At 41.4% G+C, this 16,454-nt stretch overlaps 1 protein-coding gene across 4 annotated transcripts in view; it reads left to right on the forward strand.

Annotated features, from left to right (window-relative positions):
* The window catches only part of trrap (transformation/transcription domain-associated protein), a 212,335-nt gene that overhangs the window by 79,295 nt on the left and 116,586 nt on the right, over positions 1–16,454 (forward strand). For all 4 annotated transcript variants that reach the window (XM_078558868.1, XM_078558870.1, XM_078558869.1 and 1 more), the window contains 6 exons: positions 986–1,105; positions 1,381–1,542; positions 7,716–7,897; positions 8,683–8,881; positions 10,858–10,986; positions 14,110–14,376. In XM_078558868.1, the coding sequence (XP_078414994.1) occupies positions 986–1,105; positions 1,381–1,542; positions 7,716–7,897; positions 8,683–8,881; positions 10,858–10,986; positions 14,110–14,376 (1,059 nt within the window). The remainder of the gene's footprint in view (positions 1–985; positions 1,106–1,380; positions 1,543–7,715; positions 7,898–8,682; positions 8,882–10,857; positions 10,987–14,109; positions 14,377–16,454) is intronic.

Raw genomic sequence — 16,454 nt, forward strand, 5'->3', positions numbered from 1 at the left:
GGTCTTGATGCATGTGGCATGGACTGCATCGGCGAAGCCTCTGGAGCGCAATGCAACATACGATTCAGACATGGCTTTCGAAGTTGCTGGATCTCTCTTTGCTATTATTGTGAACATGAACAGCTTTGCCGTCATTAGCACTGCAAAATGCGGGCCAGTGTTTCAGGTCGATGACCTATTGCCAGAAGTTGATTTTGATTTATTTTTAAATTAATTCCCTTATCTGTTTAATTGTATAGCCTGTTAACGAATTAAAAAATAAAACTAGTGATTTTTTTTTAATATACAATATATAGACAACTTTTATTTCTAAAACTTCTTGGCTGCTTGCAGTTTATCTCAAATACAAGCTCTGGTTTCAGTTCACAGTATTGAACTCTAGAATGTGAATTCATACTAAACTTAACTTTAATTCATATTCCCAGAGTTTGCTATTTTGGATCCTTAATGTTTCAATTGAATAAACTGAGCTCTACACTAACATTTTAAAATCTTTTTTCCGTTTCAATCCCACGTAATTGTGGTTGCCACTTCTGTTTTTGGGGCATTCTACAGAAGCAATAGGGCAATGATTAAGGAGCTTAAGGATCAGTTTTAATGTGAAGGAATTATTCTGCTATTGAACTCCTTCTCCGTATCCAGTGATCCCTCCTGGGGGAAAGGGAGGGAGAGGTGTATGCTTGTCTGTTTAAGCCAGGTGAGGTGAGAATGGAGAGAAAATTAGTAATACCAACTTTAGCATCTCTGGGGTAAGTGAAATGCTAACCACAGATTTATTCTCTATATAAAATGTCTGTAGAATGCTGATCCTGAGTGAACCTCGAGTCTAGAACATGACTGGTGAAAAAGGCAGTTATTAAATGATGGTATTTCTATTCTTCAAATGAACCTATGTTCTGCATGCAATTAAACAACTAGAATTTGTGCTTTGTTTCAAATTTTTAAATGAAATTCTCATATTAAATCACTTTTTCCTCTTGTACAGGCCGGAAGTCCATTCCGTGAGCCTCTGATAAAGTTTCTGACACGTTACCCGGCACAAACTGTTGAGCTTTTTATGATGGAGGCCACTTTGAATGATCCTCAATGGAGCAGAATGTTCATGGTAATGCTAATTAGCCCCTTGGAGACCTGCTTTTTCAAGTCAGTGCCCCAGTAAAGTAGGTTACAGTGGTGGTATGTTTGTACTCCTTTTAGTTGCTATTATTGTTTGTAAAAAAAAAAATATGGAACATGGCATTGGATTAATCTCATTGATATTATGGAGGCCAGGCTAATGTTGTGTGAGGAGCATGCTCGTGCTGCTTAATGAAATCATGACTAAATTCAGCAGCCCTGTGTTTTAAAACAAATTCTCTCTCCTGTTTGCTTGCTTTCCAGAGTTTTTTGAAGCACAAAGATGCAAAGCCTCTCCGTGACGTGTTGGCTGCCACGCCAGGCCGCTTTGTCAACCTGCTTTTCCCTGGCGCACAAGCCGCAGTCAGGCCTGGGTCTCCCAGCACCAGCACCATTCGGTTAGACCTCCAATTCCAAGCAATCAAGGTGAATACATCTGCACAGTTAGTTGACACTTGTGCTGTTGCAGTCCCAAGCTCCCCTTTTATATTTTTTAGAATTGAATTGTGTTATTAGGTTTAGCGTTTTTAGTGGGCAAAGGTTTAAAGTTAAGATATTAATTTTAATGTAATTTTGTAAATACAGCCACTGGGTATACATTTATTTGTGTGCTCTGCCTGAAGGCAGGTGCTTGACTCATTGCCTGCTGATGCTAATATATATATATATATATATATATATATATAACATATATATAATATATATAGTTGAAAGTAGGATTGGTTGGACAAATTGCAAATAGAGATGGACAAACCCAAGTTTGAAATTTTGATTCAGCGCCATAATTTAGAAGCTTCTTTCTCATGGTATCTCTCATTGGCTGTCCCAATTCAGCCATAACTTACTTCCATTTCACTGGAGGACTTGTTGGAAGAATCACTTGCGGCACTTTTCTGAGGAAATGACCACAGATCCTTGATTCCTAGATGTCACCAGCAGGAAACATCTACTGTCATCTCCAAACATGAGCCTCTGCAATTCCAAAGGGCGGTGCAATCGGATGGTTTGGAAGAGCACCCTGTTTTGGAAACATTGACAACCGAAGTAGGCAAACTTCTGCTGCCCCTGAGAATTGATTGGTTTCATCCCGATTATGAGAGCAAAACTTTATCCCTGTCCCTGGGAGCTGTGGAACAATCCTAGATGCCAGGATGTTGAACAGGTTGTTGAATTAAAAAATGTTCGAGGTGTTTACGCTGCCCTGGATAATTCTGACAGTATGCCCATGAGATTGGCTGACTGCAGAAATCCTTGAGGCAGCTGTTTTCACATGGTAATTTGAAGCATATTTTGCCAGGTTTCTGTGCTTTCAATTACTGATGATAATGTTGGCATAAATCTCCTCCCTTCAGCCTCCCACCAGATCTGGAATATTAACAAATACCTGCAACTGTGCATCTTGGGATAGAGAGCCTGCACACCCTTCCGTATCTAGATTGGCTGATCAAAGTCCCTTGCTGGCAGCCCACACTCAATGATCCAAGCTGTTTTTTGGGAGCCTGACCTCCGTTTCAGCCGTGGGTAGCAATCTCACCTCTGAGTCAGAAGGTCTTGGGTTCATTTCCCACTCCAGGGACGTGAGCCCATAATCGAGGCTGACACTCAGTGCAATGCTGCCTCATTACTACACTGTCGGAGTTGCCGACTTTTGAGATATTAAGCTGCTCTTGGATGGATGTTAAAACCTCATGGCATTATTTCAAGAAAGATCAAGGGAGTCCTGGCCAACATTTATGTCTCGACCATGCCTTCATAAGTCTTTCGTTAACCAGTGATTATCACATTGCCATTTGTGGGAGCTTGCTGTGTGTGAATTGGTTGCTGCATTTTCTACATTACAACAGTGACTACACTTCAAAATGTATTTAATTGATGGTAAAGTACTTTGAAGCATCCTGATATCATGAAAGGCACTCTATAAATGCAAGTTCTTTCATTCTTAAAATGTTCCAGCTAGAACCAAAACCAAACTTGAGATTTTGACTTCTTGGGGAAGAGACCTTTTTATTGTGCATCTTCTCTCTTCCATTTAAGTGAAACTGCTTCCTTGATGACTACAATCTTCAGGAAGTGTCACCTGCTGCAGAAACTTGAGCTCCGCGTTGGGAACTTGAGCGGTGGCTGGAGTCACTGTGATGCATCCACAAGGCTGAGGATTATGTGGATAGCACGTTTAGAGAGGTGGTCACACCGCAGCTAAGAGGTACACAGGCAGAGAGTGAATGGGTGACCACCAGAATATCTAAGAGGAACAGGCAGGTAGTGCAGGAATCCCCTGAGGCTATTTCAGTTTCTAACCACTTTTTCATTTTGGATACTGGTGAGTGAGATCATTCCTCAGAGGACTGTAGCAAGAGCCAAGTTTGTGGCACCACAGGTGACTCAGCTGCACAGGAGGGAAGTAGGAAGAGTGGAAGTGCTATAGTGGTAGGGGATTCCACAGTTAGAGGAGCAGATGGGCATTTCTGTGGCCATAGAAGTGACTCCAGGATGGTATGTTGCCTCCCTGGTGCCAGAGTCAAGGATGTCACAGTGGCTGCAGGACATTCGTTTGGGGGAGGGTGAGCAGCCAGAGGTCGTGATCCACTTTGGGACCAATGATGTAGGTAGGAAAAGGTATGAGGTCCTGAAAGCAGGTTCTTGGGAGTTAGGAAGGGAATTAAAAAGCAGGACCTCGAGCAGTAATCTCAGGATTACTCCCAGTGCCATGAGCTAGTGAGCATAAGAATAGGAAGATTGAGCAGTTCAGCATGTAGCTGGAGAAATGGAGTATGAGGGAGGGCTTTAGATTTCTGAGGCATTGGGATCGGTTCTGGGGCAGGTGTGACCTGTACAAGGAGGACAGGTTATACCTTGACAGTACTGGGACTAATGTCCTCACGGGAAAATTGGCTAGTTCTGTTGGGGAGGGTTTAAACTAGATTGGCAGGGGGATGGGAACCTAAGGGGATATTCAGAGTGCAGAGGAGCAAAACTGGCAGTGGAAAGTAGTGAAGTATCAACTGATAATGAGGATATATCAGAGAGTAGTATCAAGGTAGATAGAATACTTGGAGAGTTTGATAGAATTAGAGTAGGCAATAATAAGTCATTAGTTGGGGTCAGAATAAAGGGGAAAGTAAAAAACCTAAATCAGGGCTAATGTGCATGTGTGTGAATGCATGGAGTGTGGTTAATAAGATTGGTGAACTGCAGGCACAGGTTGACACATGGAAATATATTGCTATAATAGAGACCTGGCTCAAAGAAGCGCAGGACTGGGCGTTAAATATTTCTGGGTACAAGGTGTTTGAGAGACAGGAAAGGAAGAAAAGGGTGAGAGGGGAAGTGGCCATATTGATTAAAGATGGTATTACAGTACTAGAGAAAGATGATATTCCACAGGGGCAAGGACAGAATCTCTCTGGCTTGCTGTAAGGAATGAAAAAGGCGCAATAACATTGGTGTAGTATACAGACCACCAACTAGTGGAAGGGACGTGGAGAAACAAATTTGCAAAGAAATTACGGAGAGATGCAAGAATTATAGAGTAATTATAGTGGGGGACTTCAATTATCCAAATATAGACAGGAATAGGATTAGTACAAAGAGACAACAGGGGCAAGAGTTCCTGGAATGTGTTCAAGATAATTTTCTGCAACAGTATGTTTCTAGTCCAACGAGAGGACATGCACTTTTGAACCTGGTTCTCAGGAATGAGTTGGCCCAAGTGGATCAAATATCCAAGAGGGAGAGTCTCTAGGGGACAGTGACCATTGTTTTATGAGGTTTAGGTTAATCATGGAACAGGACAGGAACAATCCAGAGCAGGGATAATTAATTGGGGGAAAGCCGGCTTCGATGGGATGAGAATGCATCTGAGTCGAGTGAGTTGGAATCAAATGTTGGCGGGAAAAGATGGTTGCTGAACAATGGGCCACCTTCAAAGAAAAAGTATTGCAGGCAATGTCAAAGTATATTCCCTTGAAGGGGGAAGGTAGGACAAATAAATCCAGAGCACCCTGATGACGAGAGAGAGGTAAAGATGAAAAGGAAGAAGTGCACGTACGACAGATGTCAGGTAGAAAATACAATGGAGAAATCAGGCTGAATATAGAAAGACCTGAGGGGAAGTGAAGAAACTAATAAGAAAAGCAAAGAGACAGCATGAAAAGTAGCTTGCAACAAACATAAAAGGGAATCCCAAAGTCTTCTATAAGCATGTAAATAATAAAAGGATAAAGAAAGAGTAGGGCTGATTAGGGACAAAAAAGGGGACTTGCATGTGGAGGCACTGGAAGTAGCAGAGGCATTGAACGAGTACTTTGCATCTGTCTTTACAAAGAAAATGATGCTACCCAAGCCAAGGTGAGAGACGAGGCAACTGGTACACTAGAAGAACTTAAAATCGAGAGGAAGGAGATGTTAGAAAAGCTTTCTTTTCTTAAAATAGATAAGATACCAGGACCAGATGAGACCCATCCAAGGGTACTGAAGGAAGTGAGAGTGGAAATTGCAGAGGCACTAGTGGTAATCTTCCAGCCTTCCTGAGACACGGGAGGTGCCAGAGGACTGGAGAATTGTGAATGTTATACCATTGTTCAAACAGGGATGCAAGGATAAAGCTGGGAACTACAGACCAGTCAGTTTGACTTCAGTGGTAGGGAAACTTCTGGAAACTATAGTATAGGATAAAATTGTCACTTAGACAAGTGCAGGATAACTAAGGAAATCCAGCATTGTTTCATTAAGGAGGAGTCATGTTTAACTAACTTGCTGGAGTTTTTTGAGGAGGTAACAGAGAAGGTTGATGAGGGAAACGCTGTTGATGTGGTGTATATGGATTTTCAAAATGCGTTTGATACAGTGCCACACATTGGACTTGAGCAAAATTCTAGGTCATGGAATAAAAGGGAAAGTAGGCACTTGGATAAGAAATTGGCTGAGTGACAGGAAACAGTAATGATAAATGGTTGTTTTTCAGATTAGAGGAAGGTTTGTAGTGGAGTTCCCCAGGGATCAGTGTTGGGGCCCTTGCTCTTCCTGATATATATTAATGACCTAGACTGGTGTGCAGGGCATGATTTCAAAATTTGCAGATGATACGAAGATTGGAAATATTTTCAGCTGTGATGGGAATAGTCTTGAACTTCAAAAGGACATAGACATGTTGGTGGATTGGGAGACGAGTGGCAGATGAAGTTCAATGCGGAGAAGTGAGAGGTGATTTGTTTTGGCAGGTAGAATACAGAGAGACGGTACAAACTAAAGGGAGAAGCTCTAAAGGAGGTGCAGGAACAAAGGGACCTTCGTGTATCTGCACATAGGTCATTGAAGATGGCAAGACATGTTAAGAGAACAATTAATAGAGCATATAGTATCTTAGGCTTTATTAATAGGGGAATTGAGTATTGAATAAGAAGGTCATGTTGAACTTGCATAAGACACCAGTTAGGCCTCATCTGGAGTACTGCATCCAATTCTGGGCGCCATACTTGTGATGGCTTTGGAGAGAGTACAGAGGAGATTCACAAGAATGATTCCAAGGATAAAGAACTGGTGCTATGAGGAAAGATTGGAGAGATTGAGGCTCTTTTCTTTGGAGAAAAGAAGGCTGAGAGGAGACTTAATAGAGGTATTCAAGACCTTGAGGGGTATGGACAGGGTAAATAGTGAGAAACTGTTCTCACTCAAGAGCATCAAGAACTAGAGGGTACAGATTCAAAATAATTGGCAAAAGGAGTAAATGTGATGTGAGGAAACTTTTTTCACCCAGAGGGTGGTTGGAGTCTGGAACGAATTTCCTGAGAGCATGGTGGAGGCAGGTTTGATCAAGGTATTCAAAAGGGAATTGGATTGCTACCTGAAGAGAGAATGTGCAAGGCCACGGGGATAAGGCAGTGGGGTGGGACTAGGTGGAATGCTTTTTCAGAGAGCCAGTGCAGGCCCGATGGGCCGAATGGCCTCCTTCTGGACTGTAAAGATACTATGATACTCTGAAGCTTATTAAATCTACAGCATTACAGTTTGCTAAACAAAGTTGAAGTTTGAGTTGACACTTCAGAGAACTTGGGCTACAAATTTCGGTTGCTTCACAAACCTAAGAATGACATTCAGTTTAAAGCTTAGCTTGACATGGGGATCTTTGGAGGGTGTAAGTGGGAGGTTAGTGTTATGTGTGATAGGAACAAGTGTAGGTCATTCAGCCCCTTGAGCCCCTTCAGGGTTTGAACCCATGGCCCAGATAGTAAGAACCCTGTAATAAAAGCAAAATACTGCGGATGCTGGAAATCTGAAATAAAAACAGAAAATATGAGTCATATGGACTCGAAACATTAACTCTCTTTCTCTCTCCACAGTTGCTGCCAGACATGCTGAGTTTTTCCAGCATTTTCTGTTATTAAGAATCCTGTGCCCTATCAACTGCGCTAACTGGGCTCTATACAATTTATCAGCCAGTTTTTTATCGTGTAGCATGGCAGAGGTTGAGAGGAGTATTTGAAAAATGTAGTTACTTAACCTCCCCAGCTAGTTCCCCTCTTGCTCAGATTGAGTAGCAAGCTTTTCATTACAGTTTGGTTCATCTACCCTGGTCCAGCAGCTTTTCTTTTATTTAACAGATAATCAGCATCATAGTGAAGAACGACGGGAACTGGCTATCTGGCCAGCCTCAGCTAGTGAGCCACTTACGCCGGGTGTGGGTGAGCGATGCTTTCCAGGAGCGACACCGTAAGGAAAGCATGGTTGCCACTCATTGGAAGGAACCAAAGCTCCTTGCATTCTGCCTACTGAATTACTGCAAGTATGTATTTTCTTTAGACAAACAGAGTAGCATAAAGTATTTATAAATTGCGAATATATCCATATACTTCTAAATCTCTTACGCTCAAAATGTGTTTTCACAACTCTCGTAAAAAAAAAAATTCTAGAGACCTGTGTCTAATTGAGACATGCAGCTATGGGATTTCGAGTGTTGTTGTAATTCAAACACCTAAAATTCCATTATTTATTAATTTCTTTTTACCCTATGCTGTTTGCCTATTGCATTTTTTCATTTGTACGTCTTTGTTGGAATTTGTATAATAATCAAAGGATCATGCAGTATTGCAGGAGGCCATTCAGCTCATAGTGTCTGTGATGGCTCTTGCTCAATTAGCCCCATTCCTCCTTCACTTTGTCCCCCACAGCCTTGCAGGTTTTTCCTTTGAGAATTTGCTTCCACTGCCCTTTCAGACAGTGTGTTCCCGATTATCATAACACAATGTATAAAAAGAATTCTCCTCATCTCCCCTCTGGATCTTTTGCCAGTGAACTTGAATCTGTGTCTTCGGGTTACTGATCCTCCTGCCAATGGAAACAGTTCCCCCTTATTGACTCTATAAAAATCCTTCATTAATCAAACTGTGTGTAACAATTTAGAATAAAAAGGTTTGCGAGCACTTAAGTGCTGATTCAGTGTCTCTTTGAGAATTGATTTGAAGTTGCAGCTGACTTTACAGTTAACTGATTAGACCTTACTCAAGTAAAGTTCAGTTTTTATTTTTTGTAGAAATAGTTAATCTGTTGTGAATATTAACATTCCTTTAGGCGGAATTACGCCGAGATTGAGTTGCTGTTTCAGCTGCTTCGAGCGTTTACTGGGCGTTTCCTAAGCAATATGACCTTCCTGAAGGAGTACATGGAAGAAGAGATCCCAAAGAATTACAGTGTGGTACAGAAGCGTGCCCTCTTCTTCCGATTCGTGGAGTTTTATGACCCAAATTTTGGAGATGAGCTTAAAGCCAAGGTGATTATAGTGTATTGTAGAAATAAGCTGGTTGGCACTTTGGACATGCCTGTAGGAAGTTCAAAGCACTTAGGGTTGTTTATTTCTTGGTATATAACTGTTTAATTCATAGGAAATGTCAGAACCAAATAAAACCCAATCCTAGAATCTTACAGCACAGAAGGAGGCCATTTGGCCCATTGTCCCTGTGCAGGCCCTTTGAAACTGTCCAATTAATTTCATTCCTCTGATCTTTCCCCATAGCCTTGCAATTTTTTTTCCATTCAAGTATTTATCCAATTCCTTTTTGAAAGTTACTTTCAAATTTGCTTTTAGACAGTGCATTCTAGATCACAACTAACTTTCTAAAAAAAAGAGTGCCTTCACTTCGCCTCTGGTTGTTTTGCCTGTACCCTTAAACCTGTGTCCTCTAGATATTGGAGCCCTGATTGCACCATGGAGACAAATGCTTGGCATTTTATAGCAAGGTTAATTCATTTGGTTTTAAAAAAGTAAAGAAAATTTCCTGAGAATATACAGTGTTATCATTGCTCATCAGATCATAGTAACTTCGTAAGCACAATTAAAATCCTGATCTATTTGGTATATGATCACTTCAGATATCATGTAATTCATTTGTTGCTAGACCCAGGCATTTCAAAGCCTCCAAGCCAGTATCAAGAGTGTTTTTAATGCTGCTATTGTGTCTATCATTCTCCAGATTGAGTAACTATTATAATGTAACTGTAATGGGAATGTGTAACAGTGTCCTTCTAGATGTAATGTATTTGTGTATTTAATTTATTTCTGCTGTGATTACTCATGATGGATGAATGGATTTAATTTTCAGGTGTTTTATGTTTTAGTCATTAAAATGTTTGACTCTTAAATATCAAAAATAGGCCCACGTGACCAACGCAATGAAGGAAATTCAACTGCAGCAGTTTAATGAGTTGGGTTCTCATTTGGAGTTGCAATTAAACAAGAATTCACAAATTAAAAGGAAAACAAGCTACTGAATGTTTGTTTGTCATTTTATTTGCTGCATGTCATCCATTATCTTTGACCTCGCGTGCGGTTCAGTAGGTGCCAGCAAAAATACATCAGCTACAGAACATGCTTACTAAAATTATTGGCATTTACTCAGCCGGATGAACCTTTGAAGGATGCAGTGTTTGGTGTATACCTGATCTTGGGTCCTGTGATCTGATGTATTACTCTTGTACAATAACTTTTATTGCCCATCCCTTATTGCACTTGAGAAGGTGGTGGTGAGCTGCCTTCTTGATCCGCTGCAGTCCATATGGTGTAGGTACACCCACAGTGTTGTTAGGAAGGGAGTTCCAGGATTTTGATCCAATGACAGTGAAGGAATGGCGATATGTTTCCAAGTCAGGGTGGTGAGTGACTTGGAGGGGAACATCCAGGTGGTGGTGTTCCCATGTGCCTGCTGCCTTTGTCCTACTAGATGGTAGCGGCCGTGGGTTTGGAAGGTGCTGTCTAAGGAGCCTTGGTGAGTTCCAGCAGTGCATCTGGTAAATGGTACACACTGCTGTCACTTTGCGTCAGTGGTGTTAGGAGTGAATATTTGTGGGCGGGGTGCCAATCAAGTGGGCTGCTTTGTCCTGGATGGTGTCAAGCTTCTTGATTGTTGAAGCTGCCTTCTACATATCATTATGGCAGACCTACCTGTTCACAAAAAACTTTTATCTATTTCAACTTTTAATTTTGTAAATTTTTAAAAATCTTTTTGGAATTTTGATATATTACATAAATAGGAGTTTATATTCCACCTTCAAAACTGTTAAGTTACTAAACTATGTGTAATGCACTATTTGTGTGCCATGTTTCAAATGGTTGGCGCAGATATGATGGGCCAAATGGCCCCCTGTGCTATGATTCTGTGAACAGTGTGGCACTTTAAGTTTTCAAGTGTACACATGGAAAAGTATATCTTGTGCTATTTGCTGAGAATTTCTGCTGTTGTCCTTGTTTAGGCTCTGCAGCACATCTTGATCCCTGCTTTCCAGTACAGCTTTGACAAAGGTGAAGGGGAGCAACTGTTAGGGCCACCGAATCCAGAGGGAGATAACCCTGAAAGCATCACAAGTGTTTTCATTACCAAGGTAATGCTAATGGCACAGATTTTTATGCAGGTTTTTTGCTTGTAAATGCACGTTACTTGTCCATACATTTGTTCTTTGCTGTGTTAGTGTGGTAAACGGCTTAATTCTTATAAATAATTCATTAGTTTGAAAGTGTGATTATACTTCACTGTGACTTAACATGTAGTCCCACCTGTGGCAACTCATAAATCATTTCGGCTTTTAACAAGAAAAAGATATTAGATAGTAAATATTAATAATTCAGATATCTCCACAATTTAAGATGTTCCCAGCAATGATCTCTGCACCTTGAGCACCTTTTGAGGATTCCAGACGCTCACAGCTTTTACATAATTTATTTTGTCTGAATGTATTTTGTTTATGTAATTGCGACCACCGATGTTGCGAAGAAAAATAAAAATATTGCCGTAGCTTCCAGAAGCATTTCATGAGTGGCAGTAGTTGGCCTTATATCCCAGAGTCATGCAGCACAGAAGGAAACCAATCGGCCCATTGTTCTAGCACCATCGTTTCGAAAGAGTTATCCAATTAGCCCCACTCTACCCTCTTTCTGCATAATCCTGCACATTTTTCCTTTCGAACATATTTCCAGTTCCCTTTTGAAAGGTGTTATTGAATCTGCTCCCACCACCCTTTTCGGGCGATGCATCTCATCGATGTTTACAGTACAGAAAGAGGCCATTCAACCTATGTCTGTGCTGGTCAAAGATCTGGCTACACTAATCCCATTTTCCAGCGCTTGGCTCATAGCCCTGGAGGCCATGGCAATGCAAGTGAATATCTAAATACTTCTTAAAAGTTACGAGAGTTTCTGACTCAACCACCCTTTCAGGCAGTGAGTTCCAGACTCCCACCACACTCTGGGTAAAAGATTTCTCCTCAACTCCCCTCTTAGCCTTCTACCTATCTTAAATCTATGCCCCTGGTTATTGTCCCCTCTACTAATGGAAAGTGCCTTCCTATCCACCCTATCTAAGCCCCTCATAATCTTATACACCTCTATCAGGCCCCCTGTCAACCTTCACTGCCCCAAGGAAAACAACCCCAGCCTATCCAATCTTTCCTCGTAGCTCAGACCCTCCAGCCCAGGCAGCATCCTGGTAAATATCCTCTGCACCCTCTCGTGCAATCACATCCTTCCTATAATGTGGTGACCAGAACTGCATGCAGTACTCCAGTTGTGGCCTAACCAGTGTTTTATACAGTTCCAGCATAACCTCCCTGCTCTTGTATTCTACGCCTCGACCAAAAAAGGCAAGTATCCCATATGCCTTAACCACCTTATCCACTTGCCCTGCTACCTTCAGGGATCTGTGGATATGCACACCAAGGCCCCTCTGATCTTCAAAACTTTCCAGGGTCTTACCATTCACCGTGTAATTCCTTGCCTTGTTAGCCCATTACCTCACACTTCTCCAGGTTGAATTCCATTTGCCACTGCTCTGCCCATCTGACCAGTCCATTGATATCCTCCTGCAGTTTATGGCTACCCTCCTCACTATTTACCGCCCTACCAATTTTTGTGTCATCCGCAAACTTCTTGATCATACCCCCTACATTTAAGTCCAAATCATTCATGTACACCACAAACAACAAGGGCCCCAGTGCTGAGACCTGCTGAACCCCACTGGAAACAGACTTCCAGTCACAGAACCATCCCTCTACCATCACCCTCTACTTCCTGCCTCTCAGCCAATTTTGGATCCAACGTGCCACTTTGCCTTGGATCCCATGGGCCCTTACTTTCTTGACCAGTCTGCCATGAGGGACCTTATCAAAAGCCTTTCTAAAGTACATGTAGACCACAGCAAATGCATTACCTCATCAACATTCCAGGTTACCTCCTCAAAAAATTCAATTAAATTTGTCAAACACGACCTTCCATTAGCAAATCCATGCTTACTATCCCTGATTAATCCATGTCTTTCCAAGTGCAGATATATTCTGTCCCTCAGAATTCTTTCTAGTAACTTCTCCACCACCAAGGTTAGGCTGACTGGCCTGTAATTTCCTGGCCTATCCCTTCATCCCTTTTTTAATAATGGACAACGTTAGCAGTCCTCCAGTCCTCTGGCACCTCACCTGTGGCCAGAGAGGATTTGAAAATTACTGCCAGGGCCCCTAATATCTCTTCCCTTGCCTCCCTCAAGATTCTGGGATGTATCTCATCCTGGCCTGTGAATTTAACTACTTTTAAGGCCGCTAAACCAGCTAGTACCTCTCTTGTCTGTTAATTTCCTCTAAAATTTCACAGTCCTCCACCCGGTTGTCTAAACCTTCGTGGTCCTTTTCCATTGTGAAGACCGACACAAAGTATTCATTGAGGATTGTACCCACGTCTTCTGGGTCCACATACACATTACCTCTATGGTCCCTAATTGGCCCTACTCTCTCCCTAGTTATTCTCTTGCTGCTTATTTATTTAAAACATTTCTTTGGGTTTTCTTTTATTCTACCCACCAATGCTTTCTTATGTACTTTCTTAACTTTCCTAATTTCCTTTTTAAGCTCCCCCTGCACTTTTTATACTCCTGCAGGGACTTTGCCATTTTGAGCCCTCGGTATCTGCCATAAGCTTCTTTTTTTCTTAATCCCAACCTTTACGTCTCTGGACTTGGTCCCCCCCACTTTGTCTTTACGGGAACATATTTGCCCTGTACTCTCGCTATTTCCTCCTTGAATGCCTCCCACTGCTCTGACACAGTTTTATCTGCAGGTGGCTGCTCCCAGTCCAATTGGGCCAAATCATATCTCAGCTTAGTAAAATTAGCCTTTCCCCAGTTTACAACTTTTATTACTGGCCCAACCTGATTTTTTTTCCATAACTATCCTAACTCTAACTGAATTATGGTCACTATCTCCAAAATGCTCCCCTACTGATACGACTTCCACCTGCCCTGGCTCATTTCTGAATATTAGGTCCAGAACTGCCCCATCCCTTCTTGGGATTCCTGGCATCCTAGGTCATAACTCCTTTGTTTTAAAAACAATTCATTATTTAAAATCTTTTTATTTTCTTTAAGAAGTAAAATAAATAATTCTCATCTCCTCTTTGGCCAGTGCTTTAAGCCTGTGCTTATTAATTGATTTGTCAATCAGTACAGTTATTAATCTTTTTCTCAGGTACTGGACCCAGAGAAGCATGCTGAAATGTTAGACGCTTTAAGGATTTACTTACTGCAATTTGCAACTCTTCTCGTTGAGCATGCACCTCACCACATCCATGACAACAATAAAAATCGGAACAGTAAGCTGAGGCGTTTGATGACGTTCGCGTGGCCTTGCCTACTTTCGAAGACCTGTGTGGACCCGGCCTGCAAATATAGTGGCCACTTACTGCTGGCGCACATCATAGCCAAATTTGCAATTCATAAAAAGATAGTCTTGCAGGTAGGCTTTGCATTGTAAACCATCTAATTCCATACAGCTTTTTATGGAAATGTAACCCTGAATGTCAGAAACCTGTATAAACGGACGCTTGTTCAGAGATGTACATTTTACCATGCAGGTTATTTACAAGAGGCACTTTGAAATAATAGACTTGCAACAAATTATGAATTACGGATAGCCTTCAATGCACTGAACCTTTTTATGACACAGCCTGTTGGAAATTTGCTGTACTTGCAACTCTCACCAAGTCCAAATCACTAGAGCTTCCCCTTGCTTTCTTTCTCCACCCATTCCCCCCTCAACCCACCCAAAATTCTCCGGTCAGTGCATGCCAGTTAATGCAAGGTTCAGCGGGTTTTGTGAAAGAAACAGCCTTTATGAAGCAGCAAACTCTTACCCAGTGTATATTGTGACAGAGAAACCACTTTTAACTCTGGAATTGAATGCTTGTACAACTTGATCCCAGGGATAGAATGGTTTCTCTGCAACTATGGAAGCTGAGTAAAGATATTTTTTTTAACAGTACAGACAATGACCATTTTGAAAATAAGGACACCTGCAAAAATAAAAGACGGCTGACACCAGTCACTAAGGTGTTTGTGGTTTACAGGTTTCACTGTAAAGAGCAACTCAAACTTATTTTTTTTGGCTGAGTGAAATTGGATCCAGCTGCTATTTTACTATTGAAAATCTTTGCTGTGTTGAACATATTTATTTCCAGACTTGGGAGGCGAACACTAAATCTAGGACAGACTAGATATTTTGGACTGAAAAGACGCTGTCTGGAACACCAATTCAACAGCTATTATATTAACTTGCTTAAGTCTAACAATACCATAGTATTGCGTAACTGGAATTGAATTACTAACAAAGACTATTAAGTTTGTTTTAATTTGAATCAAGATGATTTCTATATGCGAAGTGTTAATCTTTTCTGAATTCTGTGACTGACATTGTGCCAGTTTTGAGCTGTATTAGAAGAAACTGTGTTACAATTTAGCTAAATTAGTTGCAGGCCACATAGTCACACACTTTTGAGACAGAAGATTGTGGGTTCAATCACTCCAGGCTTTGAGCACGCGATCCAGGCAGATATATCAATAAAGTATTGAGGAATGCTTCATTGTGGTGGAGGAGCTGTTTTCTTTTCGGATAAGATGGACCAAGGTCCTATATGTCTGTTCAAGTCGATGTATGAGATCCCTTGACTATTTCCAAAAAAAAACAGGGGAGTTCTCCTGCTGCTTTGGCCAACATTTATTCTCAATCAATGCTTCCAAAAATGGATCATCTTGTCTCTTACCTAATTACTGTTTGTAGGAACTTGCTGTGTGCAGAATTGGCTGTCATGTGGGCCTACAAAACGGCAGTGGTTAAACTTGAAAAATGCTTCATTGGCTGTGAAGTGCTTTGGGGCTTCCTTAGGACTTCAAAGATGCCCTATTCCTTCCGAGTGTCTTTGCTTGTTTTTAAAGTTCTTAAATCAGACATGCTTCTCAAGGTAGAATTTTTTCTTAAGTACGAGTGTAAATGCGGTAAAACAACTTGGCTAATGCTCCTATACTTGTCACACAGACAAAGTAAAAACAGAGAGGGCTTTCATGCTGGTGAGACATAGCTTCTGTATAGCTTGATTAGTTGAAAGGAATTTTCCTAGTTTTATTTTTAAATGGGTTTTGGCCTTCAAAATTAGAATATAACATGAAAACATGTCAAGGGGCATGCATTTATATAACGCCATTAATGTAGTAAAAGGTTCCATGGTGCTACATGGGAACGAATATCAAACAAAATTTGACACCGAACCACGTAAGGACTTATTGAACAGATGACCATAAGCCTGGTCAAAGAGGTAGGTTTTAAGGAGTGCCTTAAAGGAGGTGAGGTAGAGAGATGGGTTTAGGAAGTGGGGAGCTTGGGGTCATGGAGTCTGGGATGTTGAAGGCCCGGCTGCCAATGGTGAAGCATGAAAATCTGAGTGAGTAAGAAGTCTCAATTGGAGGAGCATAGTGATCTAAGAGAGTTGTAGGGATGATGAGAATTTTAAAATTGCAGAATTGTCAGACCAGGAACCAATA

Source organism: Cetorhinus maximus, chromosome 15 (assembly GCF_964194155.1).
Source record: "Cetorhinus maximus chromosome 15, sCetMax3.hap1.1, whole genome shotgun sequence".
Classification (NCBI taxonomy): Eukaryota; Metazoa; Chordata; class Chondrichthyes; order Lamniformes; family Cetorhinidae; genus Cetorhinus; species Cetorhinus maximus.